The 12,417-nt window shown below is 47.1% G+C and overlaps 1 protein-coding gene across 2 annotated transcripts; it reads right to left on the bottom strand.

The window, feature by feature from the left end:
• Window positions 1-4,240: 4,240 nt before the first annotated feature.
• Cd8a (CD8 subunit alpha) lies at window positions 4,241-9,129 on the bottom strand. Of its 2 annotated transcripts, none has more exons than XM_052173887.1 (6): window positions 9,020-9,129; window positions 8,565-8,930; window positions 7,927-8,052; window positions 7,597-7,707; window positions 6,523-6,553; window positions 4,241-5,574 (listed from the first exon to the last, which is right to left on the bottom strand). In XM_052173887.1, the coding sequence occupies exons 1-6, from the start codon at window positions 9,066-9,068 to the stop codon at window positions 5,523-5,525; spliced, it is 735 nt and encodes a 244-aa protein (XP_052029847.1). In that variant the 5' UTR covers window positions 9,069-9,129; the 3' UTR covers window positions 4,241-5,522. The 2 variants fall into 2 exon arrangements, with proteins under 2 accessions (XP_052029847.1, XP_052029848.1); XM_052173888.1 differs by having other exon boundaries at window positions 7,927-8,037.
• Window positions 9,130-12,417: the final 3,288 nt, after the last annotated feature.

Genomic DNA, 12,417 nt, shown 5'->3' with positions numbered 1-12,417 from the left:
TTCCAGAGGATCTGATGCCTTCTGACCTCTGTAGGCACCAGGCATGCAGGCAGAGCACTCATAGACGTATCTTTTTAAAAAGTAACACTTGAGTTCCTAAAATATCTGCATGCTGAAAAGACGTGAATGGCCATCCTTTTGGTTAGCCTTAGCTGTGACTCCCATACATCCCAGGAGTGGGGAAGCCAAGTTATGTACAAAGCTGCCTCTTCTTCATTCTGTGGCCGCTGAATAAATCCTTTGTGCCCAACACTCCCCTCTCACTCAGGCTTTGGTGCCTGAGTGTGATAGCAGTATCTGGGAAACCGGGTCCCTCCCAGGCACATTAGGAACTAATCTTCCAGGTGGTGTAGGTAAGACTAGGCATCTCAATTCTCCTTAGGCCAAGGTCTTATGGCGTGTGTGTGTGTGGGGGGGGGGGGGGGAGTTGGGGTTGGGCTTAGGCTTAGTTACCTGGGGCGCAGATTTCTAGGAATAACTGTTTACAAGGAGGGGTTACTGTTTACCTTGGGAAGTAATTAAGGTGGGGAGACCTTGGGCACTGGAGAGATGGCTCCGTAGTTAAGAGCACTTGATGCTCTTCCAGGGGACCTGAGTTCAGTTTACAGCTCCCACATTAGGGGTTACTGTGTTATTTGTGGGGAGGAAGGTGTGTGTGTGTGTGTGTGTGTGTGTGTGTGTGTGTGTGTGTAGGTCAGAGGACACCCTTGGGTGTCATTCCTCTTTGGTGCTGCTTTGATTTGTATGGATTTGTTTTAGTTTGGTTTGCTTTGGTTTATAGGGTCTCGCTAAGACTTAAAGGTCACCTTTAGACCAGGCTGTCTGGCCAGGGAGTCTCAGGTATCCTTCCTTGTCTTTTGTCTCCCCATCACTGGGATTTCAAGGATGCTAGTAATCAAGCACAGGTCCTCTTATTAAGCTAGCTGTCTTTCTAGCCTCCAAGATATATCTTTATATACTTGTTAGTAGTCTGTATTGAGGCTGGATTCTAATACAGCCTGAAACTTCCTGCCCCTTGGGTTTAAAAAAGGTATTACAGCCATTGTCCCCAGGGGCTTGTAGAAACATCACTTCAGATTGGCAGTGGGGGGCCTGAGGTTAGCAGGTTATAGTAGGCGGTGGGGTACTCCTTGGGCATGTATGGAACAAACAGATTGGATGGCTCTGGTCATCTTTTAACTCCAAGCCTAAGTTTAAAGCCTGCCCTTAGCATAGAGTAGGCCATCAATTTAACTTCTTATTGTCTTCCTAGTCAGATGACTAACTCTGGCGAATGGTCCCTATTTTTAATTCCAAAGTGCTTTTTATCATTTTACTTATAAGTTGCTTAAATCTCTTGTGACAAAATACCCAAGAGAACAATTTAAGGGAGAAAGGTTTGCTTTTAGTTTATACACACACACACACACACAGAGAGAGAGACAGAGAGAGAGAGAGAGAGAGAAGTGTTTTCTCACATATGTACCTGTGCAATGTGTGTATGTACAGTGCCTGAGGAGACCAGAATAGGCATCAGATCCCCTGAAACTGGAGTTACGGTTTTGAACCACTGTGTGGGTACTAGAATCAATCCCAGGTCCTCTGGAGGAACAGCCAGTGCTCTTAACCACTGAGCATCTCCCCAGCCCAGGGAGAACAGTCCACAGACTTCAGTTTATGTTTACTTGACTGTTCTGGGCTCCTGAAACATGGCTGCAAACGCCTGTGAGGACAGCTGTTTGCTGTATGGTAGGATGTAGGACAGAGCATCGTACACCATGGACAGGAAGGAGAGAGCATCTAAAGAGTATGATGCAGACCTCAAGATACGTTCCCAATGACCACTTCCCCTCACAAGGCAGGGTGTTCATCACCTCAGTAATCTACTCAGATTTTGAATCCATCAGTAGATGAGAGCCTCCGTGATCTGAGCATCTCTGGTAAAGCCCTCACAGACATTTAGAGGATGCCCTTGACTGGTGTAGCTATGCCTGATTCAAACCAACACAAGTGAGCCTGTTGATTCACACTTGATATTGTAGCACTGGGGGCAAGAAAAGGGGAACATGTGAGTTCAAGGTCAGACCTTGCTTTAAGATGTTAATCCCTACTGCCCCCCCCCCACGCAAAAGTGGATAATCCTTTTTGTGAGTGCATTACCAAAAAACAAGTACAGAAACCAAAAACAAATTTCCTTTCAGAGTCTTTCAAGTTTAACCCCTCTCTGCTGTTGAACTTTTCTGTCTTAGGGTTTCTGTTGCTGTGAAGAGACACCATGCACACAGCAACTCTTAGAGTTCAGAAGTTTAGTCCATTATCATTGTGGTGAGAGGCATGTTGGCATGCAGGCAGATGTGGTGCTGGAGAAGTCGCTGAGAGTTCTCCATCTGGATCTGCAGGCAGCAGGAAGAGAGTGAGACATGCCGGGCCTGGCTTTAGCCTCTGAGAACTCAAAGGCCACCCCAGTGATACACTTCCTCCAACACCACTACACTCACTTCAACAAGGCCATACCTCCTAAGAGTACCACTTGTAAACCTATGGGTTTACATTATTACCTATATTTTTATTCAGACTACCACAGCATCCAAGCTGAAAGTTGAAGAGAAAATGTACAGGGGGAGAAAAATTGTGTTTGTATGCATATGGATATACATATGTATATATTATGTATATTTGAACTTCATTTATTACAAAAGGAAAAAAGACGTTTCTTAAAAATCCTTTGAGCATATAAAATCCTGCATAGAGCCTCTGGGACAGTCAGGTGTGAATGTGGAGGAACCTCACACACAGTGTGCATTGTCTTTCTCTAAGCACTTCTCTTTCTGCTAACTCATATACACCTGTGTTAAAATCTCTTAAACCCCAACCGTGCTTCATACCAGCCTGTCTTGAAGGTTTTTTCAGCAGTGAAGTCAAGAATGCCAACTTCAGAACTAGTAAGATGGTTCAGTAAGTAAAGGCACTTGCTGCCACACCTAACAGCTGGAGTTCAAGCCATGGGGGACATATGGTGGAAGGAAAGGTCGGAAGTTCCACAAATCCCGAAACAGGTGTCTGCTTCTTTGTTTTTCCAGACAGGACCTCTATGTAGCTCTGGCTGTCCTAAAATACACTGTATAGACCTGCTGGCCTTGAACTCTGCCTGCCTCTGCCTCCTGAGTGCTGAGACTGAAGGGGCCCAGTAGTGGAAGATCCGGTGGTGGTGGTTGCTGCTGACCTGTTTTGAGTCCTGAGTATGTGGGTGTTCTTACTCCGTGATGAACACTTGGGACTTGTATGCCCCCTACCCCAGTATGCATATTTGTCTCAACAAAAAAGTGAAGATTTTGTGATTGCTAGTGGGAGAATTGTCATCTGTCACCAAGAGAAAAGGAAGGCAACAGAGGAGTTGATCAATCCATTTAACCAATGTGGTAATGCTCCAGGGCAAAGGAGAGAGGCCTGATAATTTTATTTTCAGATACATACCCTAAGGAAAGACGTGTCAGGGGTGGGCAGTGTAGCTCAGCTGGTAGAATGCCTGTATAGCTTATACCCGCAGTGTCGTGAATTTGGTTTAATGCTTGTATTGTGTTATTTGGGTTTCCAAAATTGCATGAGAATCACACATGTAAGACACTAAGGATCCCTGCCCCTAGTTGGTTTTGATTGTTAAAGTTGCCAGTGGCCAATGGTTGAACAGAGAGAGAGAGAGAGACAGAGGCGGGACTTTAGGATTCAAGGGACCAGGGTGAAAAGAAAATCACCATGCCAGCCATGCCAGGAAGGGAACAAGATCTAGGCTTGAGGACTGCAGAACAGAGAACATGCCAATCACGGAAGAGCCGGAAAGCGCCTCCCCCACACTGGGTCTAGGGTGGCAAAGATGGAATATAGATTTTAGTAAGTACTAACTCAGGAGTATTGGAGGGGAGGTGTTAGCAACATGAAGTTTGGGAGTGGTCCAACCATTGAGCTGAGTGTGTGTGTGTGTGTGTGTGTGTGCATGTGCACGCATACATCTTTCATTTGTGAATTCAGAACATTGAGGCAGGAACTTGAGCTGCCACTGCAGGGAATATTTGAGAGGTCAATTGCCTACAGCAACACGCAGCACTACATAAATAGGGCATAGTGGCACACGCCTGAATTCCCGCACTCTGAGGTGGTGGCAGAGAGGTCAGATATCCAAGGTCATCTTCCACTATACATGGAACTCTAGTCTGTACAAGAGACCCTTCCCTGAACAACAAAAACAAATGAAACAAACAAAAAATCCAGAGATCTGTTCAAAGTTTAGTAGTGTAAAAGTAGGGGGAAGTTTGTAACAATTTAATACTAAATAGTTACAACCAAACTATGAAATGCTATTTAACCATTAAGTGATATTATAAATGTTTATTTACTAAATCTGCTTACAAAAACTGTTGCGTTTTAAAACCCAGGGTATATATCTTTTTTTACATATATATGCATGGGAAATAATCAGGTATAAAATAATAGTAACAATAGATTGATGATCATGGGTGACTCTTAGCTCCTTCATGTTTTTATTGCATAGTATTTGTTGTTTATATGGTACTGTGAAAGGAACTCCTCTCTGGGGCAGCAGTTTTGACAGCCTCTTTGCCCACAACAATTCTGCCTTATCACATCTGCCTTCCGGGAGGATGCTAAGGAATGCTCTCCAAGGATTCGATGTTTATAAAGTATAAAAGATGCTGGTGATCCCAGGAGCACATCCAAGTCTAATGTTTAGAAATGGGAGAGGGCCTGCCTACAGCTTCAGGTACAGAATCTTATCTGTCACACAACACCTCTGCTGTACAAGAACCAAAGGAATCAGATCTACAGGAATTTCACAGTGGTGGTTTGAATAGCTTTACCTGGTTCTACTACAGTCTTCAGTGACAGAGGGGATTGCTTTCCAGATTTACCATACCCCTTCACTAGACTGCCAGCAATTTCCCAGCTCCTTACAGGGAGCTCTGATGTCCAGGGGTGCTGCTAAAGGCAGCTCTCCTGTCTTCAGTTCTCCTGTCTTCAATTTGTTACATGTGATGCTCACAGCCAGAGCTGAGCAGATCACAGGTTCATGCCACTTGCCTCCTTGTGGCTTGAGACTCGAGCGTGCCACAGAAGACACATGCCTAAGCAGAGAGCTCAGGGCATGGGGCGAGATCCCTGCACCAGCTGGTGAGGGTTCCTCCAGCCTGGGTTCTCTCCAGGTCTCTGATCTTCAGCTTCTTCTATATGATGGGCAGACAGGAGAGTGATATCATCAAGCAGGTGCCAAGGCCACCAGTTACACGGACCCTGAAACTGGAACTAGCTCTGGTGTTATGGCCTGCTCTTAACCCCACTGTGCGCATACAAGTATGTTTTGTGTCAAAGAGAATTCATAAAGAAAAAGAAACTGTCCCCATCCCACCCCCACTAAAACAATACAGAGGACAATATATAACACAGCAGGAAACTCTGAAGGAGGAGGGCCTGGTCTCTTGAAAGAAGACGTCTCTGAAGTCATGTAGTAGTTGTGGCTTCCTGGCGGCGCCATTTTACACGAATTTCTCTGAGGGTCTGGGCTTGTCTCCCTGTCTGACTAGGGGCCTGAAAGAGACATAGGAGACCATCATTGTGGGAAGAACCTCTTTAAAGTAGTATCAACACACACACACACACACACACACACACTCAGTTCTTGCTGGCTCTGAGAACTTGCTCCTAGGCATCAATAAATGAATGAATTACCTCAGCCACCCTTTCCTTTAGTCCTCAAGGTACCCAAAGATGGGTCTGAACTGCTCTGGAGAGGCTAAACACCCTGCCTCAGGCCACACAACTCTCAGGCAGATGAAGCATCATCTGAGTCTTTAGGCTTCCTGGAACCTTCTAGAGTTCCAGGAGGGTGAGATCGGAAGGTGATTGTTTTAAGTCAGCAGGTGGCCTGACTCTTATGCCGGTAGCCCAAAATTGAGAATCCAGAAGGGTATGAGGTGCACCCGCAGCCAAGCACAGGGCTGAGAGTGATGCCACACTAAAAGTGGATACTATTTCAGGACTTGGTAAGAAACCTGAGTGGCTCCCAAAGAAACCCCCTGCCTTTCGGCTGTGACTGCTTAGGGAGCTAATTTGCATAGCTCAGGGTTTTAGGGCAAGAAGTGGCTTTCCTATTTTACATTTCAAAATGAGAGTATTCAGAAAAAGTAAACATCAGTGATTGTCTTGCAGAAGCAACCAAGTTCACCCCAGATGGTGAAAATACTGACCACCCTTCCCAGGCGTTCTTTCTGCTCTCAGCACATCCCTGCAACTCAGTCCGCCCTGCTGCTCTCCCGCGGAGCCCTTCTGTGGTCCTTCCTTTTCTCAGGAATGAATTCCAATATCTCATCAGCTTTCTGCTTCTCCTTGTTCAGGGACTGGCTGACTCCTGGTCTCCTGACACCAGGACTTCACTGGCATGACCTCTCTCTGGGAAAGATTCCAAACCACCTGCCATGCCACCCGCACCACGGCTGCCCAGGGTGAGCAGACCTACAGTTCAGAGACTTTACTCACCTGGGACATTTGCAAACCCGCCTTCGGTTCCCTAGACAAGGAAGAAGGGAGAATGAATATCTTCTCGCAGTCTCCAGATACCGGTTCAATAGCTTCCTTTACTCCAGACCTTTGAGGCTCAGAACTTTTCAGACTTGGAGTGAACACTACATTGCCTACTCTTTCCTCAAGTTTCAATTAAAAATAAAACATTTTAGCTGGGCTATGGTTACCCACAACTTTAATCCCATCACTTGGGAGGCAGAGGCCAGTGGATCTTTGTGAGTTCGAAGGCAACCTAGCCTGCACCATGAGCTCCAGGACAACCAGGGCTAAACAGAGAAACCTTGTCTTGAAAGGGGGGGGGGGGGGAGAGGGAGAGGGAGAGAGGGGGGGAGGGAGGGGAGAGAGAGAGGGAGAAAGACAGACATAAATAATAAAACATTTTAAATTTGGTTTGGTGGCCCATGCCTGTAGCTCCAGCACTCTCAAACGGAGGTAGGCAAAGGATCAGATAAGTTGGAGGTTATCCTAGGCTACCTAACTAGTTTTAGGATAGCCTAGACAACACGAAATGAAACCCTTTCATGGGGAGGAAGAGGCGTTATAAGTGCAGATGTGAGTGGATCTGGGAATCTGTAGGCCTGGCTGGTGTAATCACCTGTATAGACTCAGAAGAACGAACGGTTTGTGAGGTGGGATCAAGGGCAAATCTCAAGCCAGCCGTGGGTTTGCCTCAGCCTTCTTGGACAGGTTTTCAGGGCTACATAGGGCCCCTCCCTAGTGTGCTTAAATTATCCTTTCTGTGCTAGATGCTGATTTTTTAGCTGCTCTTGGGGGATCTGGAATAGGGTTCTGTTCCGAAAAGTTCCCATGGGGGGGGCAGGGGGAGAACAGCGGGGTGGTCTGTCTCCCGCCTTGAAGAAAGAACCCGCTGCACTGGTCCTACAGGTCAGCTAGAGCGATCCCCCCCCACCCGCTACCCCCGTCCAACCTAAACTTAAGCTCCCAGAAGGGCTGTCTGGAACGGGCAGAGTACAGAGTCCTCCCGGAGCACAAAGCAGTCTCCTCCAGGCGGGACTCCCCAGGACTTACTGTGGTAGCAGATGAGAGTGGTGACCAGGGACAGCAGAAGGACCCCGCAGATTCCGGCCAAGGGTGCCCAGATGTAAATATCACAAGCGAAGTCTAATCCTGTCCCCTCCACTGACAGGGTCCGAATGAGTGGAATTTAGAAACTCGCTGCGACAGCCCCCAACCCCGCCCCCAGCACTTCTCCCGGTCCAGGTCTCCCTCCAAGATAAGAATTTTTTCTTGGCAAGTAACCCCCTCCCTCACCCCCACCCCGCCCTACCCCCACTACCGACCCTCCCCCATCCCCAGGCTATCTTCCTACCCCAATCTCAGACCGTGAGGCCACCTAACCTGAGCCACCCGCCCCGGGCCGGCAAGCTTCTGGTCTCAGGGGCCGAAATGTCCCGGCAGGGGGCACTGGTGTGGCAGCTCGCGGCACTGGCTTGGTAGTAGTAGAGTTCACTGCAAAAGGGGTGCCTGCGGGTCAGATTGGAGTTGTGGTTGGTGCACGAGCCCCTTTCTGTTTAGCCTTTACCCAAAAAGGAGACTTTTCCTGGCTTTTAACTTGAAGAAGAAAGGATCCCTGGATACGTGCTGGGCCACTCTGCTGCTCACACAAGTGTGATTTGGAGTCAATGTGCCTAGACCAGATCCAGCAACTCAGCGGCTGCGGCCCTCCACCAACCCAAAGCTGGAATCAAAACCAAGACACTCTCTCTCTCTCTCTCTCTCTCTCTCTCTCTCTCACACACACACACACACACACACACACACACACACACACACACACACAGGTGTGCGCGCCATCCTAGATCCAGAGCGTTTAAGACACTTCCAATTCCACCCAGCACCGCCGCCTCAGTTTTCTGGTCTATAAAATGGGGAGTAGTGTAGAGGCCCCAAGAGACTTAAGAAGAGGGAATCTGTGTGTGAAACATGTTCAGATGTGACCCCTAAAGCCCAGGACAAGGGAACCTCCGCTTCCAAACCTTTCTGAAAGACCGGCACGAGAGGACTGAAGGACATCATCGAGTTGCTGAAGGTTGTGCAGAAATAGTAGCCTTGGTTTTTCGTGCTGAACTTGAGGGTGAGGATGTACTTGTTACGATCCCTCTTGGCAGAAAATAGTTGCAGATCCAGACCATCGTTCAGCTTTACCGTGGATTGGGTTGAAGATAAATAGGCGATGAAGATGGGCTGGGGTAATTTGGAGCTGGAGTTCTGGAAGAGCCAATTGCATCCCAGCGAAGTGGTGCTCCCCATTTCGCATACCAGATTCACCTTCTGGCCAACTGTGGCGTCCACTTTCTTTGGCGCTATTAAGATCTGTCCAGAACTCTGGAGCTTAGTGACATCTGCAGGTGCCAGGTTAGGAGGTTGAGTCGGGAGTCCCAGAACCCTTGATGTGCTCCAGCCCCTGCCCTCCCCGATATAATCAACTCACCTAGCAGTAGCAGGTTCAGCGACAGAAAGCAGATCAACCGTGAGGCCATGGTGTGCTCTCCAACAGCACTTTGGTCAAGTTAGGGTTCTAGGGGAGGGGCCCAGGAACAGGGGGGGGGGGAGGGGGGAGGGAGGCGTGGAGGGTGAGGAAACTGCTCCCTTAGCCTACTGCAGACAGAGCTGATTTCCTATTCGAGGATATGATGTCACCCAAAGTCCCCACCGAGTGTTCCGAGTGTTCGTGTTCGGCTCCTTTTCACCAGTATCACCTTCTAGGGGCCTGGGGACCCAGAGAGAGAGAATACAGCCTTGCAGAGCAGATGGGGGGAGTTGAGAACTGAGATTTGGGCGAAGAGAAAACGCTTGGAAAGGGGCATTTGGGAATTGTTCCTCCGCAAGAATAGCAGAAAGAAGGAGAAAGATTAAATCTTAATAAAATAATACAAGAGTGACAGGACACGAAAAGAGGCGTGTCCACTCCCCTTTTTCTTTTTTCTTTTTTCTTTTTCTTTTTCCTTCTTTTTTTTCTTTTTCTTTTTCCTTCTTTTTATTCCTTTTCTTTTCTTTTTCTTTTCCTTTTCCTTTTCCTTTTTCTTTTTCTCGTAGACAGGGACTTGGGTAGCCCAAGCCTGCCTCAGACTCACTTCTCTGTCCCTGGCACACATATACTTCATTCCTTCTTGCCCACTACAGTCCTGAAAGCCGCCAGTTTCAGGGATGCGCTTTCCTCTTGCTGGTCCATGGCTTGCACTTAGTGGGGTTTTCCACTTAGACTCCCATACAGGGTGCACCTTGCACATTACTGCTTGATTCTAGTTGGAGGCAGGTTGCCTGGCACTCTCTACCCGACATCTGAGTTCTGCCTAGTGGCTGTTTGCCATTAGCCTCCACAGTGCTGGATGTAGCCACCCTGTCCCGTTTACATAAACTAGTGTTGGATAGCATGTGTCGTTGATGTTCCATCCTAACCTGTGTTTACTCAACTGCACCCCTCTGAAGAGGCTTGCCTTTTGTTGTTGTTTATGTTTAATGACAAGATCTCAACTCTGCAGCCTAGGCTGGCCTGGAACTTATGATGCATTCGAGCATGCCCTGGGTTGGTGGTGATCCCTTTGCATTAGTCTCCAGAGTGCTAGGATTACAAGCCTGAGCCACCAAGCTCCAGATGGCTGATATGTACAAACAAGTACTGGGTGGGCTCCTAGAAACTGCTTGGCCTTGATGCTGAAGGGAGTTGGGACTTTTCAGAATCCATAGTTGAGGCAGCAAGCAGACTAGAGCCGGGGCACGCTGGACAAGCTTGAAACAAGGTTGTGGTTGAGCCATTCCACAAACAGACCGGCCATAAAAGATAAGGGGCATGCCGGGGAAAACTCCTATGGGTCAGACACTATCTGGACTGGAGTCTCCTGTCTCCTGTCCTTGGATGCAGTTTAAAGTGACCTTCCTGCTAACAAAAATAAACCGCCCTCCTACATTGCTGACGGCCCCATCTGCACGTATGCCAAAAAAAACCCACCCTGCGCGCCAGAATCCCCCGCCAATGTTTGAATCAGCAAATCATGTGTAACCGCGCCAAACCCCCTGACAACCCCCCTGACTTTTCCTATATAAACCCCTAACTTTTGAGCCTCAGGGTCGACTCCACTGTCTCCTGTGTGAGATACGTGTCGATCCAGAGCTCTGATAATAAACTACCTCATGCATTTGCATCAAGTCGGTCTCTCGTGTTTCCTTGGGTGTAGCTATCCTGAGAATGGAGTGAGGGTCTCCCCAAAAGGAGGTCCTACAATGCTTCCTGCTCTAAGAATGCCTACGCAAATGCTGACTCTAATGTTTTATGTTTAGAGTTATTTAAAGTATAATTTAATGCAGTTAATTATTATTTTTGTTTGAATGTGTGTGATGTGTGTGTCTGGGAGAGAGCACACATGCCACAATGTGAGTGTGGAAATCTGAGAACAGCTCTGTGGAGTCAGAGTTCTTCTCCAGCCTCTACATGACTTCTGGGGATGGAAATTAGGTCAGCAGCCTTTCGTGGCCAGCACAGTACCTACCGTGGCTTCGAAAGTGGCTTCTTAAACTACAAGAGGAATATATTCCTGAAAAAAAAATGTTGCATAAGAGACCGGAAAGATGGCCCAGTGGGTAAAGCATTTGCTCTGCAAGCATGAAGTCCTGAGCTCAGGTCCCTGGCACCATTGCCAGGAGGAAGAGAAGGGATGCCTGAAGCTAGTTGACTAGCTAGACTGGCAGAATTCTCAAGCTATGGGTTCAGCTGAGAGAACCTGCCTCAGTATATAACGAAGAAAATAATGAAAGCCATCTACTTTGGGCCTCCACACTCTTGAGTATGTGCACCTGCAAACCCCACACTTGTGCACCCCCACACAGACACACATGCATACATATAAACAACTATAAATTTTAAAATGCCAGACAGTACAAGGTTAAGTACAGAGAAAGCCCTCTGTCTCATCTCTCCTCATTGCCCTCAGTTCTTCAGGTAAAACCATGGTAACAGCTGACTATCTCTTAGATGTTATCTGGGTGCAGATGTTTATCATTTCAAATCATTTGTTACAGGGGTAGTGTTACAAAATCTATTTTCAATTTTCTTACTTGATAATAGAAGAGAAAACTCTTCACACTAGCAGCTGGAGGCCCACTCCATTCCTTTACAGGGTGCCTTTCACATAGCTGTTTAGTTTATTTCGTTCTATTAGTTGGCCTTGAAGCGGGTTCCCATTTTAAATAATTACTGTACCACCAAGGCTGCGGTATGAAAAGATACATTATTCCTGATACATTGTATCTCTGTATTAATAAAGTGCAATAACACTTTCAATTTTCAAAAGATTATTTATTTATTTATCATGTGTGTTCGCTAATGTGCCTCAGCACTATAGGTCAGAGGGCAAGTTATGGGGATCAGTTTCCAACTTCTACTTTGTGGGTCCCAGGAATTGAACTCAAGTTGTCAGCAGGTGACTTTACCCCTGTAACTGTCTTGCTCATGCCTCACAAAATGCTTTCAAGTGGAAGATGAGTGAGTTAAAGAAGGGGAAACCTTTGTAATGACCAGCAAGTGTATGCGCATGCCTGTGTCTGTAAGTGTATGTATAGTTTGTGTGTATGCTATAGTGTGTATGAATGCATTGATGTATATGCACATACACTGTATATGTAAGTGTAGTATATGTATATATTTGTGTGCATATAGTGTGTGTGTGTGTGTGTGTGTATGTGTAGTGTATGTGGCTGGTTGGCTGGAAAGACACAGTGCTTCTCTTAACTTACATGAATGAGGACAGCAAGGAAGCAGGTGGGTTTAGGCCATCCACACAGCAAATCTTGTTTTACATGACAATTTCCCATTTTACCTGGCCACTGCTCCTC

The sequence above is a fragment of the Apodemus sylvaticus genome, chromosome 2 (assembly GCF_947179515.1).
Source record: "Apodemus sylvaticus chromosome 2, mApoSyl1.1, whole genome shotgun sequence".
Lineage (NCBI taxonomy): Eukaryota > Metazoa > Chordata > Mammalia > Rodentia > Muridae > Apodemus > Apodemus sylvaticus.
Note: the sequence above shows the minus strand (reverse complement) of the source record. Positions and strands in the feature narration are given on the sequence as shown.

Coding starts and splice junctions, on each gene's coding strand:
- Cd8a (XM_052173887.1), bottom strand. CDS start 9,068: ATGGCCTCACGGTTGATCTGCTTTCTGTCGCTGAACCTGCTACTGCTA. Junction 8,053..8,564: donor CGTGCCGGTCTTTCAGAAAG/GTTTGGAAGCGG, acceptor TCTGACCCGCAG/GCACCCCTTTTGCAGTGAAC. Junction 6,554..7,596: donor CACTCTCATCTGCTACCACA/GTAAGTCCTGGG, acceptor TTCCTTGTCTAG/GGAACCGAAGGCGGGTTTGC.